General features: G+C 35.7%; 2 protein-coding genes across 2 annotated transcripts; one reads left to right on the forward strand and one right to left on the reverse strand.

Annotated features, from left to right (window-relative positions):
- Positions 1-12,948: 12,948 nt before the first annotated feature.
- Positions 12,949-16,809, reverse strand: eIF2D (eukaryotic translation initiation factor 2D). The gene is made up of 9 exons (XM_029300716.2): positions 16,066-16,809; positions 15,396-15,777; positions 15,011-15,310; positions 14,606-14,944; positions 14,265-14,407; positions 13,998-14,078; positions 13,719-13,923; positions 13,470-13,638; positions 12,949-13,392 (listed from the first exon to the last, which is right to left on the reverse strand). Exons 1-9 carry the CDS (start codon positions 16,119-16,121, stop codon positions 13,328-13,330), a joined length of 1,740 nt encoding a protein of 579 aa, XP_029156549.2. The 5' UTR covers positions 16,122-16,809; the 3' UTR covers positions 12,949-13,327.
- On the forward strand, positions 16,486-20,737 carry LOC114929241 (haloacid dehalogenase-like hydrolase domain-containing 5). Its single transcript, XM_029300717.2, has 4 exons — positions 16,486-16,975; positions 17,601-18,415; positions 18,502-18,829; positions 18,928-20,737. Exons 1-3 carry the CDS (start codon positions 16,916-16,918, stop codon positions 18,812-18,814), a joined length of 1,188 nt encoding a protein of 395 aa, XP_029156550.2. The 5' UTR covers positions 16,486-16,915; the 3' UTR covers positions 18,815-18,829; positions 18,928-20,737.
- Positions 20,738-21,224: the final 487 nt, after the last annotated feature.

Genomic DNA, 21,224 nt, shown 5'->3' on the forward strand with positions numbered 1-21,224 from the left:
TCACACACGCATACATACACACATTCGTAATCATTATTCCATTTCATAAAACATTAAATGCGGCATAATAAATTTATTACAAGACTCACAGTCATTCATTCATTCACCCATCGTCATGATTCATCATTAATCGTCCTCCTTCGTGTTACGAGAAAAAAAAGAAGAAAAAAACAGATGTAACGTATCTAAGGGAAAGAGAGAGAGAGTAAGATAGAGTAAATTGTACCATCATTATACCGTCATTAATGAAATATCGAATAAACATCGCTCGCCGTAAAGGGGAAAGTTTTCTTCCGATCCAGGCACCCTCTTATCGTATTCTTAGAAATCATTCTCACTCGACCAGGGAATGTGAGTTACACATAATCCACGAACTTTTAACCATCATCGTTGCGGGTCCCGCGAGCGCCTTTTGCACTTTTCCGATTTAATTTAATTTAATGGTCCTCGTTAAAGTTTCGGACATACAGCATAATTGCATAAGCATGTTACGCGAGTTTATAATCTGATCTTCCTTGGACATTTATTATTTTGAACTGCAGTAGCGATTTATTTTACGACGCGACTGGTCAATTTAATTTAAGCGTTATAATGACTTTAATTTAATTTAACCGGTTCTATAATGACTTTTTGCACGAAGAGGGATGCAGGCGGCACTTGCGGCATCGGCAATGGGATTGCGAACGGGGTATAAGGTAATGAAATTGCATAATGCGAAAGGGACGATGCGTAACTTGTACGGATTCGGGCGTGCGTAAAATGCGGAAACGCGGCAAAACGTGAGATGAAAAAAACGGCGTCATGGAAAAGCAGCAAAAGCAACTCTAGCTCATCGTAGGCCTAACTAAGAAAAAAAATGAAAAGTATTTATGTACTGTCTAAACTAAAACTAACTTAAAAAAAGTTGCGGACGAAAAAGCGGCAGAGAGAGAGAGAGAGAAAAAAAACAGATATTATGCAAATAAAAAAGTGCGAGTGAGAGAGAGAGAGAAAGCGAGCGAGAGAGAGGGAATGAGCGAATGCGAGCGAGCGAAAGAATACGAGAGAATGAGATAGAAAATATTTAAAGTACTCGAGAAATTATTCCGAGGCGAGCCACAACGATCCACAAAAAACTGATAATTACTCTATAACCAAAATAAAAAAAAAAGGAGAAATAGAGACGAATTAGAACGGAAAGAAGAAAACACGTCAATCTAGAGAATGGAAAAGAGAGCATAGGGGATAAAAAAAAGAGTTAAGAAAGAGAGAGCGAGAGAGAAAAGAGAGAAGTAATCTATAATCTTCTGTACATGTTTTGATATATTATTCTAATTATTAATTATCATAACTTATAATAACTAATTAATTAATTAAATTAATTGATATCTATGAAACTATATTTAAACGACAAAAAAACGTGGTAGCTAGTCTGTCAATGGGTGTATAAATATTTAATTACGATAACTCTATAGTGATACTAAAAAAAAACAGAACAAAATCAATTGCGCGAGGATGAGAGAGCGCGAGAGAGAGAATCTGGAGAACGATTTTGACGATTATTAAGAGAAGCGCAAGCGAAAGGAGGCATGAAAGAGGCGAGAATGACACATATTAAACACGCTGATACATACCCATATACACACATACATATACACACACGTACGCGTACAAATAAACAGTATAAAAATATAAATGTAATTATTAAACTTTAACGGGAGAAAAAAGCACACAAACTATAAGACGGAAAGTCAAGCGCGCGGATATTAACACGAATAATTTCGAGGCAAACGAAAATAAATGATTCTCTAATAACGGGTGTCCCAAAGATTTTCGTTGTACGTTTAACGAAACAGGTTTCATAGTGCATTCACGGGGGTTAGACAGGGAGAAAACACGTGAGCGAGGAAGGGAGGGAGTTCTTCCGGTTTATAATCTTCTATTTAAAAAATTTAAAAAAAAAAAAGCAAAAGTCGGGTCCTCCTCGTGGCCAGGGTGCGAAAAACATTTTCACACAGTTTTCACACGTTCCTGCGGTCCGATTGATCGTTGTTACGCAACAGTACGCCATAATTTTGTCGCAACTTCCTACACGGAAAAAAGAATTAAACTAATAATAACTGATTTGATACAAGAAAATCCTTTTCAAGACCGATAAATATTTATCCGTCGAAATAAAATATTGATTAATTTAATAATTTATTTTCAGTGCGCTTTAAGAGAGATTGTCGCGCAAATTTCGCGAATTTCTAACATCCTGCTGATCCAGGTTTCTGTTGCTAATCGCGAAAGAGAGGGCCGCACGTGCGTTTGACAGCTTAAATAAGTTAGCTACAATCAGCTGGCATATATCGATATACATATATGCCGCACGGTTGAATAATCGCGCGATCATCTCGATCAGCAATCCGATGCGATCGCATCGTCTTCTTTCCGAATCACGATGGTGCCGAGAGACTCGCTCGCTCATCGATAAGACTGTTACCGAATCTCGCATATAACGACCGATGTTCGTAATTCACGTTTCTAATTAAGCGCTCGTGCGACAAGAGATGGTTACTTATGCTCGATGTGCGCAAAACACTCGTATTCGTCGAAACACCGTGAAATTCGAGGGAAGCTTCATCGAAGGAAACAGCTGGAAAAAAAAGAAATAAATAAAAGTTTCGCTTTCGAAGAAAGCAAACTTTCTTCTTCGGAGCTACATCCTCGAATTTCGTCCTTCGTCGACGGAAACGAGGTTTATAGCGTTGCTAAAAAACGGGACGATTAAAATTACACTCGATCGCTCTGTCTTCTAGGCCAGGCTGATTGAAATTGAGGGATCAGCTTGACCTGGTTTAACTTCGATTGTAACTTCGTGGTCGCGGAAGTAGAGGCTTCTCGAAGCAGAATTTGCTTATCATTGGCGTTAACGCGAGAATTGAAAGCCAATTAAAGATAAATCTTCCTTCCCGAGCGTTCTCACGAGCACTTCGAGGAAGCCCGGCAGCGATCCTTTGTTTCCCTAATTCAGCGTACGATTTAACGTTGAACGTATGGACTGTTTTCGAGTTCGATCCTTTATGGGAAAAATTATAAAAACGAACAGTTTACTTGGTTCATCTCGTTGAATCTACGCTGAAAACATACGGATTTCTATCTTCGAGACGTATGCGTAGAGTAAATTGTCCTCACGATACTCGCTTGGATTCCCGATGCGCTGTATGCGTGGGTGAAAATAATATCATCGTATATCATATTTGCATGGATTAGAATTTTTCATTAAAAAAACAAAAAATTTTTTTAATGAGCGCATATATCGCTCATTTTGTATTCAAACAAGATCTTATTCTATTCCGGCAATAGTCGATAGCGATGTAATGTTTTCACTCGAATAGCTCATGTGTGTCGCGAATTTTAGAATAATAATTAAAAGAAAATGGTTCCAAAGGAACGTTGTAACTCGTGTAATCGCGTAAAAAAGAAACGTCGATTTACGACTTGCGATTATTTCGGCGTTTTCGCCGAAGATCGATCGCTTCACTCTATCGCGAGAAACAAAAGATATAGAGGGTACTTCGAAAGTTATAGGACTCAATAGAAGGAACGGGGGTGAGAGGAGTTGATGTAATCTAATTTTTTGACGGGATATTTGCGAGGTGCTTGTATAAGTAAGATCAGAGGCCAATATCGATCTATCGAAACATTCCATCCGAATCCTGAGGATTTTTGCGCGCGATACAAAAGACTTCCTTCTCTCGTCTACAATCTCGAATTCCGCTTTTTTTTTTTTATTTCTCGGTTTTTAATTCGGAAGCAGCGAGCCTCCGAAAAGGATTAATTATCGCAATTGTAATTTGAAGTGATCTTATTTCTTCATTTGTTTGATGAATATTCTTACGTCAATTTTGATTAAAACTATTTCGGATTATTTTTTTCTCGTTGAATGTAAAGCTGTGTCGAGAGAAATAGACGAGAAACATTCACACACATTATTGCACATTCCATGGCGCGTACAATTAATCCTCTGCGTACAAAAGTCGCGCGATAAATCGTATATACATATATACACATATGTACATATATATACGCGCTTTTGATTATCGATTTCGAGTTATATATCGTACTAACGCCAAAGATATCCCCTTTATAACAAAGAACGCATATATTTCGACATGGGTTCGAATGAAAGTTAAACGAATATCACCAGTGTTAAGATAAAAACCATTTCTTTTTTCTTTTTTTTTTTAAGTAAAAATGACATGTTCGGAAGGGCAGTACAATCGAGGAAGTTCTCCTTGATCAAACGTAACAGAAATATACTCATCGCCTTTATATATTGATTTTATAGGTAAATATCGTAAAGCTATAATTTGTTCCAATAATTTATATAATTTATTCGTTAATTCACATGTTCTACAAATATCTAGGTTTATATATTAAAATAAATGATCTGTATTTAAAATTATATATTAAATTAAATTAATAGAATTTTTTCTTACTTAATCCAGAGCGATTTTTAATTCTAATCTAGAACACTAATATCTATTTCATGAGTATCAGTTATTTAACTTTATATGTAAATGTCGGGCGAAATTCCAAACTACTGAAAGTCTATGACTGAAACGAACGGTGACTTTTCAATGAGTTACGTTTCAAGGAGAACGTCCAGATGAATGAGCCGACAGTTACCAGTGTTTAAAAGATCGTCGACATGATCGATATTTTCCGATGTATACATTGGCGAGCCGTCGTTGTCGTCGTCGTCGTTTTCGTCACAACGACCTCGTGTTACTATTACGATTATCAGCGATTTTACCATTACGATATTATATAACGTTGTATGTATAAGTGTTCATAAAAAAAAAAAATTGTCAGGCAGGCTAACGCAGTGCAATACTACCGTTTTGGATATTTCCAATCGCAAATTAGGCGATCCATTAAATGGACGCGAATCATGCTATGAAGAGTGAATATTAAAAAAGAAAAAGGAACGAGAAGGAAGCAGGAAGGAGGATATGAATGAGATTAAGTGAGATTATGGTTAGCATTAATCGTATGAATCGGGGAAGAGAGCCAGAGAGAGAGAGAAAGAAAGAGAGAGTGAGAGAGAGTGAGAAAGGAAAAGATACTTTTCTTTTTCGTTGAATTCTAGAAAAAAAAAATAAAACAAAATTGATACGATCGAGACGCACAGAATGAAATTTCGTTTACTTTCGATCGCACGATCTTGCGAGCAAAAGCGAGATAAACTGGCGTAAGACTCTGTTTCTCGTCTCGTTCACCGAAGAATCCAGGATGAATGTTCGTATGAATTACATCTGTACGACGATAATCGTAACTGTAAATAGACAAATGACCTGTTTATGCAATTTTGGACGAAATATATACGATTCCTTGAATAATTTAGACTTTTGTGCAATCTGCTCATTTTCGTTTACGTTTTTAAGTATCGAGTTTTATTAATAAAATATCGAGGATCGAGGGACTCTAATCACGCACAGCATTTAATACATGATAATTTTCATGGAAATTTGTTTACTAATTTGGTTACAACCGGCGGTTCGATGTCGATCAATCGATGTGTGTGGATACAATCGGGAAGAAGACGGAAGATATTTAAACACGCACATTGTAAAAATAATAGGTTCCGTCAAAAATATTTTTGCAATTACATTCCAGATTATTATTCTTTTCTGTAATTACAAATTATCAATCAATGAAGGAAAATGAGTGCTAATATACGAAAATTATGGAGAAAATGACAAGAAAAAATGTATATGAGAATATTAGCTTCGAATCACAGCACAATTATTCTTCCATAATTCAATTAGATGTTCAAAAATTAATTGAGATCTATACAATAATCCGTTAAGATTCCACAGGAAACTGATTTTTCATAATATTCTCAAATCTTAATTAAATAAGAAAAGATCTATATTTTAAATTTCTTTCTAGTTTACAAAAAATATTATTCACTTGAACATCGATAGTTTCATCGGTCGGTCGTAACGAGAGACGAAGAAATGTGGAAAGTTAATCACGCACACGAACGAATCATAAACGGATGGTTATGAGAAAATTACAACGTTAATTTTAATTTGCAAAATATTCATTACATGATCGTCTGATCAATTTGCACGTACGATTATCCACAATGTTAATCCTTAACTCATGACGAAGAGAGCAACATAAAATACGTCTAATCATTTCCAATAATTTTGATATAATATTGTGTAGAAAAAAATTGATTAACAATTATTAATACAACAGAAATTTAAAAAAAATGTACGAAGGAAACCTTTCTTCAGAAATATTTGTACCTAATATCTTGAGGATTTCTAATGTCGATTGCGATACTTAGAAAAATTAAAAAAAAATCCGCGTTATCAGTTGAGGATTAACTTGAGACAAGAACGCGGATGGCTTAATCACGCACACATGCAAGTACGTACGATGAATATCTCGACAGACTCGCTTATCGATCTTAAATTAAATGTCCATCTAATTAGTCGCTTTATGCGACTAATTAAATGCTCCAGAACGTGCGCTGGAAAGTTTCTTGCGTCTCAGTCTGTTCATTGACGCGACATATGATCGGTGTGAGGTATTATGATGTAACGAACAATGTGATAAGCGATGTATACAAGGTATCCCGAAAGATGAATAACAATAAGACTGTTCTAAAAAAATTCAGCATCAAAAAATTTCTATTACAATAATTTCTCTGACCGGTCAAAAGATTTGAAAGTCCATATATAATTTTTTATCTTTTTCAGTATATACGTATATGTATACACATATGTATATACTGGATATATAATTATATGTATTTTTACTTTATAGAATTTAAAATTTGTAAAATTTGAGATTAAGGTATATCATTGAAATTTCAGTTTTAAATTCTACTGAATTAAAATATCGATTATAAAGTTAATTGCGAAAAATTAAACGGAGACATTTTGGGACATCCTCTGTATAGATCGAAAATAGTATATTAATGGCGATTTGAAATCTTGAAAGGCTCTCACTTGTACTGGGAGAAATAGACTGTTGCGAAAAAAACAACAAGCTAGATTCACATGGCGATAATTGATTGTTCGTTTAGTGACGGACGAGTTTAGGCCGAACAATTAGATTAAAAAGACTTTAATACGACATATATTATTTTTCCGCCGTTTGACCCGAGTCGATAAACGGACTACGATATAACGAGACAATTAATTGTTTCCTTAATTACGTGTTTTCCGCGCGATTGTTTCTACCGACTTACCCTATATATTTACGAATGAATTAATGCTTTTTGTGTAACTTATTATATTTAAATAGAATTATCCATGACTCGATTATCAGTGAATTTCAATAAACCGTATAATTATTCCTTTTTTTAGATATTTTTCATTGACAAATGGCAATGTGTCCTACCAACCGATCGGTCGACTTAACTTGACGATCGATTGACGTTAATTCTTCGTCGACACACAAAAGAGATTCCACACGCCTCGGTATTAATTAGACAATTAGGCGAAAGAATCAAGCGGTTATTCGATTTTTACGCATCGAGGGAAGAGGATCGCCGCTGGATGTTAGGTATGCTCTCACTGCAATTTCCGTAATTATTAATCGAACGATAAACGTAACGAGAAAAATATATAGCGAAAGGAGCGAGATGATAATGTTGTAGATGCCGTAAGCGAGAGAGATACGCGGATTTAAATAAAATAATGTATTTTATGACGGGTTTATACGCGGTATTATTAATAGCGATATTTACTGTAACCGAATAATAAGAGAAGAGCGGTATTAAGGGAGAGAAATCCTACGCGGTAGCTATACATTATAATAGGGATAACGATAACGTTAGATATTATGTGACACGCATAATATCCTTTATGTGAAAGGGGACAACATGAGTGAGCAAACAAAATGACCAAAAGATATCGATCGACGGAAGATGTTCGAATATCGATAGAATTTAATCTCTTCTGAATTATGCTGGAAAAAATGTTATTGAAAATTTTCACGCACAACTATTAAATTGTTTCGCTATTACTTTTCTTCAAAAATTAATTAGGAAAGTTGATTTAATTTCAAGCTTAAATCTTAATACAAAAATTATTAATTTATCTTTAATTTAATTTTAATCGCGAATATATAATCTTACGTCTGAAAATATGAAGAATTTCGTTTTGTCACACTAAAGGAGAAATTTTTGTGGATACGAGAATTGATTAATATCAATCGATGCTTTGGACCATATAGGGATGGAGAAGGGGAGAGATTATATCTTCGCGAGAAGAAAATTTCGCGGGAATTCTTAATGCTCCCAATCTAATCGGACGATTCGCACTAAGGACTGCATAAAAACTCCAAGTGATAATAATAGCGATAGTGTCGCGACGACCTAAGCATTTCCAATTTCGCGATACTCGATATTTAAGTGGTACGATTTAAAGAAAAAAAACGAAAAGAAAAAAGAAAATAAAACATAACGATTATAAGAAACGAACTGAGGATGAAGCGAATAAAGTTTAGGATAATTAAAGGGGGTTGTTGCATTAATTCGAGATCAATTTTGAAACGGCAACTATCGCGACAAGTATCGATATACTTGTCGAAAAAGTCGATGTTAGGTGTGAAGTTATTTAGTGAGTAATGACAAACGAGGAGACTACGAATTTTTTCTTAATCGGAAAGACATACACGACCAAAGAAATAGGTTTTACTTCTTAGGCCTCGCATGAAGTAAATAAATGAGAGATCGATTCGATTTAGAAATCAGAACGGCTCATCGAGTATGTCTGACCGTATCTCGATTTTACTACTGCGAACAGGTTTACACGGTCATAGCTCAACAGGGAGGGGAATATTAGAATGTTGACGTAAAAATATGCTTCCGTATATATCGTACAAGAGATTATCGCGCGAAATAAAAGAAGCATTTTTTCGTTGTTAATACAATAATTTGTATAACGTCGACAAAGAAACCGTCAGCGTCTCCGCGCGGAGATTAATCATCGAACGAGATTCAAAGTACTGTAAACTTAACGGAGAGCTTAACCCTTAATAATCTGGCGATATTTAGATTAATTATAATAATAAATTGAGATAATTAATTTAATAACGTGACAGCATATCGGATTAATATGGGTTAAACGAAAATTCCCTGTGAACGCCATATCACGGGGACTCTTCACACAACTAGTATATATTATATATATATACACATATACATTGTATTTTATTTGTATATATATTGTATATATAACTAAAAAAAAAAAAAGAACCGATAAACAACGATACGTCTCCGGACGTGTTGAACCACTTGGTGGAAACATCTCGCGATAAGATAGAGGAGAATATTGCGGAAGAGTCTCGCCTATACTTTTTTTCCTAGAGATCCTTAGAGTCAACAAGATTTTTTTCTGATTTTTAAATTCCAAAGCCGCACCCTGGATTCAGCCCTGGGCAGATTGATGTCCGTCGATGATTGAAAATTCATCGACCGACATCGACAGCGCGTAACTGTATAACGTTAAACGACGAGGACGAGAGATGAGAGATTCTCTCCGGACACATTTTTCTTAATCTCTCTCAAGGAGTAGATTTTCGGAGTCTTCCGGATTAGGAAGAAATCTCGAATCTTTTATATCCTCCTTATACACCTTTGAGGATCTTAGTTTTTCTCACCCGTGCAATCGTAAAAACCCATACTTTATATACGTATATAGAAAAATGTATAGGAAAAAAGGGAGAAAAATTGAAATTGAGATTGTGATGACGGAAAAGAGGAAGGGAGATAGAGATATTACCATATTGTATCCTCGACAGAACTCTGTATACATACGTACATATTGGTGTTATTATCGTTCTTATTATTGCTATTATTATCGTCACGCTAATTACGTATTATATTATTAGTGAACGGAGCGAACATTTATGCGACTCGTATGGATATCATTATTAGATGATTGCGTATATCTTATTATCGTGCGAGATAATTGGCGCGACGCGATCGTGTTTAACGAACGCGATTAATTAACGATCAACCAGCGAGAATTATCCGCAAATTGGACGACGTTGCGTCGCGTGCAGCTGAAACTGCAATTTATTTATATCTCTCTCACCGGGATATATATATAATATATATATATATATAATGATTTTTGTCATTAGGAGATGTACATACGTACATAGGATCGCGCGCGGATGGAAGATTACACGTGCATTTTATCCGACAGTTTATTAATGTTTCTCTCAAACGGAAATCGCACGTATCTGCGCGATGGACGCATTTATTCGCATACATTTTAAGGAATTAATCGGGATACCGAGACGTTAACTATAAAACGCGCAAAACGCTTCCACTCACACATACACACGTCAAAAAATGAAGACTATATACATACGCTGAAAACAAATTACTGAATTCGAATAAATATTTATATTTCAATACTGCCTAATAAATTTGATACTAATAATATCGATTTGATGGGAAAAATATTTCAGTATTGAAATAAATATTTATTAATTTAATAATTGTTTTCGGTGTATATAAACTAAACCTCGCGGGATGTTGCATCCTGAGAGCAGGATGAAAAAAGGGTCCTTTTTACGAGTAAATCATGAGGATAAAACGGATTTCGAAAATTATACACCTTCACTTATTCAAGACTTGTTCTTGTTTTTTGTTCTAATTTCGCGATCGCCCCTTTTTTAATTCCACATTCACGATGCAACACGCGAGAAAAAAAAAACAAATGGACCACACTTGAGGGAAAAAGGAACACATATACATACACACACGTACATACATATGTAATGCATATGTAGGAAGCGGGGAAATAGTCACGCACAGGGGAACACGCACACACAGAGGCAGACACATACACGAAACGATAATTTGACGTTTCTTCGAAACACGTGCGCGCCGCCACATTGTTGATATAAATTGCGATCCATACTATGATTATTACTATATTTATGATATAATTATTATCTTGCATTGTCTAGTCATACGTTATTATTGTATAACTAACACGATATTAATTATTAATTAACCTGTACTACCTAGTCGCATTATGTGTTGCATAAAAAAAACTACGAAAATTCAGAAGGCAAATGAGACCGAGCGAGCAAGAAAAAAACGAAATAGAGAGAGAGAAAGAGAGAATGATTGAGTGAAAGAGAGAGAGAGAGAGAGAGAGAGAGAGAGAGAGAGATTATAGAGAGATAAAGAACTTAGGCAAGTTGATTTGAAGAGAGATGCTGAAAAATGGTAACAACGGCAAGTACATTAAAAAATGTTCCCACAAAAGAATGCGAGGTGAAATAAAAGAGAGAGAAAAGGAAGTGCGTGTATGTGTATGTGTGTGAGAGAAAGAGAAAAAAAGAGCGAGCATGAGAATTTCCTCTGCAGACGTAGAGGAAAGATGATTTGTCCTAAGATAAATCGATGACGATCGAATCATAGCGTTCGGATTAGGGAATTATCGAGCCTTCGCTGCGATTATTCTGCGAGAATCGCGCGAAGAGAACAGAACGATCGGATAAATCCGTGTCGTTCGACGCTTTAAACGAGAAGACTGACATAATCTGGTCCACGAGTAAAATGCGCGCGAGTTTTAGGCTTAATCGACGTTTAGATGAATTTTTCCGTGTGCCGTTCGTTGAATTTGTCAATCATTAATTATCGCATTAATCGATCATTAAAGTATTGCGATTAAAATAAAATTGGCGAAAAAAAAGAGTACAATTAATCGAACAATTAGGTTCTTTAGGAACCAAAGAATCAGGAATCAATGCGAGCTAAAGTATATCATTCAGGAGTCATCGTCATCAAACTTTGGATGGAGAATGTCGCAAAAAAAAAAAAAAAAATCGAGGGAAGGGTCACGAATCACATAAGATGACGATTTCCATATACCGTCTATGTCTATATCATTGCGATGACATAATGATGATTCATGGATTCGGCGAAGGGTGGACGATAATCCGTGAGATAGATCGCTATGTCTCGATCGATCGTACGTCTGCGAGGCAGTTAGTTAAGAGAAGGCGCAAGGCGACGATAATGATAAGGCTAACGATGACGATTATGATAACGAGATGATAGTGAGAGAGATAAAGAAAGCGAGGAAAAAAGTAATTACTGTCACGAAACACGCACGTGCGCGTCGCGATTCCTCGTGACGCGCCTGTGCGTATCAGGTAGAATAAAAGTAAAAAAAAGAGAAAAAAGTGAAGAACAAAACGAGTATTAAATATATGCGGGGGCCGTGGAGAGGAGGGAACCTTCCTTTTATCCGAGCGAAAGAAGAAAAGAAAAAAAATCACTGAAAACCCCGATGGACGTCCCCGAGTAGCAAAATGACGTCACTTTGACGTTTAATGACATCATTCGACGTCTAATAATGTCAGTTTGGTACCTGGGTCCTCACGCTTTTCGCGACGTCTGTCGGCATCCCGTCGCGCCTCGAGAAGAAAAAATAGAGGGAGAAAAAAAGGGATAAATTTAAGGCAAAAGTAAAAAAAAATGCGATATGAAGATATATAAATATATATGTGAAAAACATGATTATATATACATATACATTATATATACATTATACACGTATACGCGATTCGCTCTCGGTTTTTATCCGAACGCAACATCCCCCTCGTATCCTGCAAGGAACATCCACCCTTTTACGTGCGTCGTCTCTCCCTTCTGTGCAATCGAAAAACCCTTTCCCTGCCTTTCACCCCTTCCCTCCCTCCCTCCCTCCCGAGGAGAGCTCGCGGGCCCTCCCTATATTGCAATATTTGTACTTTTCCATGTTGAAACCTCGATATATAATAAATTATATTAACAAACATCGATCGCCTGTCATCTCTCGCACGAAAGTTACCTAATTCTTCGGCACTTTTCGATATTTTCTCTTTGCTTTATATTATGACAGGATATGGTAAGGTCGGAACAATTTTGCTAGTGACAAGAACTCGTACTGTCTGTGCAAGAGTCTGTTTTATTTAATAATTACTTATTATAACGTGCATCTTTCTGTTAGAACGATAAATATCGTTAATTCTCTAATCGCTTTAAACATTCTCTCAGAAAATGTTTTGGCGATGTATTATAGTGGCAGCGTTCTTCTGTAATCTTTTACGATTAAAATTGTTTCATCAGAATTGAACATTTACGTTTTACGAGAAAATCTCGATAAAAAAAATTGAAGAATAATTGCACTATTGATCAATCTTTGGACAATCGCGCAAACATAAAGAGCACGAGTATATTATTTCATTCGCGAATAACATCAAAAGGGAAAACAGTGTCTGATTTATTTACAGAATATTTATAAGTTTATTTCTTATTTAAAAAAAATTATTTTTTCTTTTTTGGCGCAAATTCTAAACCTCTTATATAATTCTTTTTAATTTGATATTTCTCTGCAAAAGTAATAAACGTGATAAAATTACATACTTTGTTCGCGAAACTATAAAAGATTGAAATCGAAGTGACTCACCTGTAAGTAATTTGTACACATATAAAATTTGGTTTCCTTGAACAAGAACGCTGGGGGTCTTTTTGCCAGGATCATCGGTGATTGTCGCGCTTGCACCGATATTCTGGCACTCTTTACTGAATTCCTTCAAATTGATGCCGAATGTTTCCAGATTATTCACCAACGTCACCTGCGATTTATGAAATAATCGTCAGAAAAAAGCGAATAATTTACACAGCTTTCCACATCTCAAGTCAAGCTTGCTTTTACCTTTTTCCCACCTGATCGCACCGTCACCCTCATGTCGATCGGTTCCAGTTTTCCCGTGTGCAACAAAGTATTCCCCGCTAGAGTGACCTCGTGCATGTGCGTCATGCGACCGATAAACTTATTTATTCCGTCCTCCATCGTCACCGTCTCCTGGTGAGCCTTGGTTCGCATGATGCCCGCCAGTTGGGGATTCAACTTTAACGTCCTACAAATCCAAAGTGATGATTCAGTGGAAGAAACGGCATTAAGACATATACTGGTGAAGCATCATCGTCTTACTTTCCGTTCTGCAGATCCTCCGTTTTCACGTATTCGGTGAAACATTTTCTGATGTCAGCTCTTTTCATCACGTCGCCCTTCCTGCAATCATCGGTGATTTTATGCATTCCGATGTAGAGTGAAACACAATATATTTAATTATGCATATGACGGTTTAACAATTTTAGCGATTTCCTTCATCATCATACAGAAAATAATCTCTCTTGCAACTACATTGCATCGCGAATGTAAGGTTTTATTCGACAAGTGCCATTTAAGTGTACTTACTCGTAGCCAAATTTCGACAGAATTGGCAGAACATCGGCGGTCACTTTGTAACATTCCGATACGACAGCGCTATTCGAAACTACCGGTTCGGCCACGATTGGTTCTTCGTTAACGATTAATTGCTTCACAAGCGGGTGATCGAACTGAAGAGTAAAAGAATGGAACCTATTACAACACGCTATTCTAATCATACACATTGATTAAAAGATTACTTATAAAAGTGTAGAAAATCAAGTTAAATCAACATGTGTGATAAAATCTTTACTATTGAAAAACATGAGCTCAAAATGATTTTGAAATATACTTTTCAATTATAAAGAAAGCCGAAAGGTGAGTATTACCTTGATGGACAATAAAGTCTCGACACCTTTCGTGATGGATGTATTAATTATTCCTTTGGCCTTCATTTCTGCCAGAAAAACCGATAATTTTTTGTACCGAGACTTTTTCACATCGACATTTTTACCCGGTGGACAGGCAACCAGCAGATGATTTTTAAAGAAATTGGACGACAGCATCGGCAGATCGCTAGACTTTACCGTCGTTTTGCACGCTTTCAAGAAACAATATTCCAATAATTGATCCATTTCTTGGATTGGATCAACTATTTCCGATTCGATCGTGTGTGAACTTTGTACAATTTCCTCCATTTCTACGTTTTCTGTTTCTTCCAAATATTCCTAAATATAACGAAAGTAATTAATTTATTTTCATCTATTTGAGTTAAAAAAACTTGTCATATTTACTTTGGAAACAATTTCGTCTTCGGCGACGTCGCTTGAATCCTCGCAAATATCCAGTTGTTCCAATTTAATCGGCTGTTCTTCAGTTTCATCCACAATTACTTGTTGATTATTCGATTCGGCATTTTCTGGCACATTCGTGTCATCGTCGTTCGGTGGCCCCAAATCAGGCCTTAAAGGTGGCTTGCCTAATTGACAAAGCATATCACCAATGACATGAAAAATCTCTACGCATTTCCCATGTCCAGCTGCCATATACATGTCTTCACTGGAAAGTGCGGTGATACCAACGGCAACTGTAGCCTGCACACAAAAACATTTTCTACAGAGATTCTTTTTATTGATACTTTAATATTGGATTAATTGGCAGGAAAATAAAAATTTAAACCTTGTTCTCTTCAGTGTTAATCGCTACTGGAGAACCTTTTGGTAGTTTACCAAAACTATATAACGTTATTGGTTCCTTCAGAACCAAACCAGGCAACATGAGATCTGCACCACCAGCTAATTTGGATATAACTGGCGTATGTGTAGTGAAGGTATTAAACAAACATGGATGGTGCCATAATGTATAAATTGTGGGAAATAATATGTTGTATGAATCCAGTTGAAAGAACATGGGTATCTTGGCGACGCAGTATATTCTGCCTATCTGTCCATTGTGTGTTACTATCTTCATAAGGCTGATAGACTCCTTTTTAGGCAGCAACAATTGAATGTCTGCCGATAAACTTGGATATGCTGCCAATATTTCCTCGCATAATCTTTTCCTAGAAGAAATATAACAAAATAATTACATCTTATTTATTTAGCGTAGCTGAATATATTACAGTGCAATGTATTCAAATATTACTGCATAGACACATTAATTTAATTTAAGATATTATAGTTAATTTCGTGAATTTTTGTTCTCACTTTTCATAATTTATATAAAATATTTAAAAGTTCATGGGAGAAAATATTTGTTTGCACAATGTGATAGGTAGATACATGAAATGTATTATAAAAAGTTAACCTCATTAAAAGGATTATTGAATTGATGAAAAAATTCCACAAACCTTTCGGTTCCCTTCAGCAGAGAATTGGACTTGATTTTGAATGGCTTGATAAACATTTTGGCGTAATTTGCCAAAAACGTACGGTACTGTATGAATCGAAACAGTGGAATCTATAGTGCACTAAAGTGAGTTTATACTATCCTATAGAAAATTATTTGAACTTGGTTGGCTATCTGTCTCTTTTTACACTATATATCATCTAAACTAAAAACATTTCTCAGATATTTACATATTAAAAGCGACACGGAAGCTTCCCCGGGATATATTTTCGTTTCACTCATAAATTTCAAATCGAAAATGTGCGTGTATGAATTATTTCTTTTTTTTCCAACTTATAAAACGCATATAAAATAAATATGTTTTTCACTACGATACCAAACAAAGATAGCGAACCATCCAGCGCGATCACTGTCCTTTTCTATCAGAATTAGATCATCCTGGAAGATTCAGAGTTCAATGAACGAAGAACGAATAAATGACTTCAATTCCCGGCTCTTTTACGTCAAAACCGAAGGTGATTTTAATCCGCCACGTCTACAAATTTATAATCCACGATGAATAACAGTCCGCCCTATCATCCGAGGTGCAGAGATAACAGAGTGTAAGTGCAACATCGCGATGACTTGTTCCACTCTGTCCGAACGTCGTGCGTCGTGTCCTCTCTCTCGTGTCATCTGTGCTCTTCGGCACGTGCGAAAGTACAATGAAGTGTGTGCGGGGTCAACGTAACCTCAAAGCACATCATTATGTATAATCGAGCCGCGACAGGCGGCCCGCGAGTGTTTTGAGGTCGCGTTTCGGGTCGGTCGCGCGAGTCGTCGTTCTCGTTCTCTTCAGTCGAAACGTCAACATGACGTTCGCCAATATTTTGCTGCGGCTGGACGTCGGGACGAGATTCACCGGAGTCCGAGTGAGTATAGCACTTTACCTATTTCTCTTTTTCGGACTGTCACTCCGCAAGGTTTGTTTATGACCTCTCTCACTCTCGCGCGGTCCATTCTTCTTTTGATTTATTTCGCGTATTGCGTTATCATATAATATGTGACAGCGTGTTATTATATTAAGCGGGTTTTACATAATACTTCGGGGGAGTTTCATAACTTTGCCTTTGGTATTTTTAGTTTAATGTATATGCAATACGCGTGTATGGACTCATGGAAGATATAACAGGCTTCTAAAATATTCATTAGAGGTCCCGGTTTTTTTCCTATTCGCTAACTCATTTGACGTTTTTTTAGTGCTTATTAAAGTATTGGTAAATAACAGAAATATCTATTTGTGCTTAATTTTTTTTTTTTTTATACAAATATGTTTACACTCTGCGTATTTCTTCTCTGATAAAATTAATCTTTATCGCATCCTCGAGTTAAAGATATTTTTGTATCTGCGCTCATGCCAGATTATCCAAAAGATAAATATAAATATTTTAATATCATGTATGGTTTTGAAATTTTCTGTATCTCTTGTATACATAGAATTTGATATAAATATTTAAACAATATTAAATAACAGATTTATTTTTTCTGTTTACACAGCATTTAAGTACAAAGCCAAACTTTGGTCTAATTTTTGACATTGATGGTGTCATAGTACGTGGAAGACAAGTATTGCCACCAGTAAGAGAATCTTTCAAGCGGCTTCAAGGAGAAAATGGAAAATTTCGCATCCCTACACTATTTGTTACCAACAGTGGAAATTCATTGCGCAGTCAGAAAGCAGCGGATCTCTCAAAATGGATAGGTTTTGAAGTTGCGGAATCTCAAGTTGTGCTGGCACATTCACCATTGCAGATGTTCGATTATCTTCACAATAAACAGGTTCTCATATCGGGTCAAGGTCCAATAAAAGATATAGCCAGAGAACTGGGTTTTGAGAAGACCACAACCATAGAGGAATTAGTAAAAAATTTTCCGAGCTTAGATTATGTAAATATGAAGAAGAGAAATCCAATTTGCGGTCCAGTTGATTCAAATTTCCCGCAAATCGAGGGGATCGTGCTTCTAAGCGAGCCGATAAACTGGGAAACGCCGTTGCAATTAATGGTAGACCTCCTAATTACCAATGGGATGCCCACAGGATTGCCTACTGCTGTTCCTTATCCGCACATTCCAGTGTTGGCATGCAACATGGATTTGCTGTGGGCATCGGAGGCGCCGATTCCCCGATACGGCCACGGCGCTTTCTTATTGTGCCTCGAAAGCCTGTACAAGAAAGTCACAGGCAAAGACATGACATATGCTGCTCTAGTCGGAAAACCTAGTGAGATTACATATTATCATGCCAATCAAATGCTCGTAAATCACGCTAGTAGCATCGGAATCGAGAACGTCGACACAATTTACGCTATCGGGTATGTGTTAATAATAAAAATCGTAGATGTGTTTAATTTATAACATGTGATACATGTAGATCAATTTACATTTGCTTTTTTTACAGTGACAACATCAATACTGATGTTTTTGGCGCGAATTTATACGACAAGTATTTATCCCATTACGAATCCGGAGAAGGTACTAAGTCTCGCAGCCTAGAGAAGCTCCTCGGAAATAACGTGAAGTGTCCTGATGCAAAGGCCTGCATTAGTATTTTAGTCGAGACCGGCGTGTACCAGCCAGATTCCAAATTCAGAACTGATCATAGTCCTAGGGATTACCTGCCGGTTGACGATAGTCTATGCAAGCCGGCGTTCATCGTGAAGGATGTCGGGCAAGCTATTAATCTCGCGTTTAAAGAAGAAAAGTTTGAATAAATTAGTACAGAGTAGGTAGGTATCTCTATCCTTTATATCTTTATGAAGATGAAAAGGAAAAAAAAAGAAAAATGCGTGAAATGACGTGAGTATTATAATAAATAATTTTTTAGAAAATATGTTAGCCTACATCGCTAGATGACGTTCCAAAGCAGAAAATAGCAGGAGAGGCTACGATGCGTAATAAAAGCATAATATACTTAATTTGCTCCTTTTTCGATATTTTTGATTTTTTAAACTGACTAACTTTAACGAAAAAGAGCCTTATGATACTAAGCCATCTGAGCAGATTATATCAATTGATGAAAAAATTAGGATAAGATTATATATACGCGGAAGCGTAACACACAAATTATCAGTCGAAGAAACACCAAGATCTTGGAAAAGATACTTTTACAAGATTCAGATTAATATATACATATTGTAGGTAGAATAATAAAAAATATATATATTGCCATATATATTAATTATGTGTATATATGTTGGGACGATAACATATGTATAAAGAGAATTTTTATTATGAATTTCAGTACGTCTACTGAAATAAAACTTTGTTTGAGAACTATGTCCTGCACACGCTTTGGACATAATTTTATAGTTTAACACTGATTGTAAGATTTTATTAGACGACGCGACGCGCTGCATGTCAACCGTGTCTAAACACACATTAGACAATTATACCTATATTGTAGTTGCATGGTGAACTGAGCTGAACATATTTTGTATGCAAAGTGCAAAATTGAGCTCTATTGAAATGCACCTTGCCTAGTTAAAAACAATGCAAAATATACAAAGTGATATGTACAACGTTCCCTTAATTGATAAATAGACGTATAATTTTTATTTGATTGCTCCTAAAATTTGTAACTGTAATTATACACTGTGTTGTAAGCATATAATATGTATATATTAAAAAATATAAGCTATATTAAAAAATAATATAGATTATATTTAGTAATATAGTCAGGTCTCTAGTCTCTTGAAATACAGCTCGTTAACCGAATGCAATCTACATAAAGATTTCTTTTGTTGTTACAAATAGGCCAAGGCTGTCAAGAAAAATAGTCGCCTTGGTCGAAAATAAATCTGCGAAAATGAATGAATTCCGAAGCAATCGACGAGAATTTATTCGACGCGATTTGAATTTTTGGAATCAAAAGAAGACACTGGCTAAAAATTCCGATAAATTTTATTAAAATTATTTTTTGAAACATTTTAAATATTTGTGTCTTAATTTTGAGATTAGAAATATAATTCTACAGAATGTATTTTCGTCGATTCTCTTTTAATTCATTGATTTTTTTTCTCTTTAAGAAATCTTGAAATTTATAGATAATTTTTTTAGAAACATTTTAGCTGAAAAATTGTCTGTAAAAATTGAGAATCTTCTTCTCAAAATATACTATTCGTGCGCACTGAAACATTTTTTATGTGTAAGAAATTGCATGAACTGTTAACATACTAATCTAAAACGCACATATTTTATACTTGCCGTTTGTACAGAGCGACTTTGGCACGATAAAATCAGAGATTTAATTACACTTAATTAACGCATTAATTCGTCGAAATAAAGACTGATCAATTAAATAGAGAATTTAAATGCAAATCGAACAAATTGGTCTTTATCGTTCATTCGTGACAATGATCGTCTCGTGCAACGGTCGAAGTTGCAACACGATCACATGCCAATAAAAGCTCTGCCTCCGCTGCCAACAACACTTAATAGTTAGCGACACAGAGGTCTATACCATACTAAAGTACATGCCATTGTACATACATGAAGGCAGTTATATTTGTAGAAAATGTCGTGCTTCATCGAAGGCAATACTAATACTGTGTCACCTAATTGTGTATCAAATGTAGAATTTTTCTGATGTAGCGTCTATGAATTTTATGGAGCAAATTAGAATTTATTTTAATAAATGGCATGTTTATTTATTTCTCGTCCTAATTCCTTTACGATCGAAGGATCACAATAAGTCTCTCGCTTTTGTAAAATTTTATTTTAAACATCAATTTTTATATTTTTAAAAACTTGCGATTAGATGACTCTTTCTCTCTTTTGCAATGCAACATTTGCCTATTCGACTTACAGTAGTCAATCCTGATAACGGCATGTGATTATTTATGCTGTAAGTAAGACAAGTAACTGAGTCTCATGACCCTTGAGCTGAGTCATCAAACGTTCGATTAAATAAAGCGATTGCAATCAATGGGGATAGTTCAAGCCTATGCGACGTAAGCCCATTCTCCAACTTGATATCAGTCGTTGATGTGAAATTTGATCGAAAGTCGCGACGATAATTTGACCTCTATTAACATTTCAAATCATTTCCGAGAAATTTTTTGATTTCAAACTTTGTGCCGCTGAAATACAATAATGAAAAAAAAATTAGACTAATTATCACTT

Source organism: Nylanderia fulva, unplaced genomic scaffold (assembly GCF_048542155.1).
Source record: "Nylanderia fulva isolate GAGA-0341 unplaced genomic scaffold, ASM4854215v1 Scaffold14, whole genome shotgun sequence".
NCBI lineage: Eukaryota > Metazoa > Arthropoda > Insecta > Hymenoptera > Formicidae > Nylanderia > Nylanderia fulva.

Bases quoted from the DNA above. Each gene is read 5' to 3' on its own strand.
- eIF2D (XM_029300716.2), bottom strand. From the start codon at position 16,121: ATGTTTATCAAGCCATTCAAAATCAAGTCCAATTCTCTGCTGAAGGGA. The intron at 15,778-16,065 runs GTTTGTGGAATT...TATTTCTTCTAG, and splicing joins CTGCTGAAGGGAACCGAAAG to GAAAAGATTATGCGAGGAAA. The intron at 13,924-13,997 runs GTAAGACGATGA...TTGGATTTGTAG, and splicing joins GAGGATCTGCAGAACGGAAA to GACGTTAAAGTTGAATCCCC.
- LOC114929241 (XM_029300717.2), top strand. From the start codon at position 16,916: ATGACGTTCGCCAATATTTTGCTGCGGCTGGACGTCGGGACGAGATTC. The intron at 16,976-17,600 runs GTGAGTATAGCA...CTGTTTACACAG, and splicing joins CGAGATTCACCGGAGTCCGA to CATTTAAGTACAAAGCCAAA. The intron at 18,416-18,501 runs GTATGTGTTAAT...CTTTTTTTACAG, and splicing joins GACACAATTTACGCTATCGG to TGACAACATCAATACTGATG.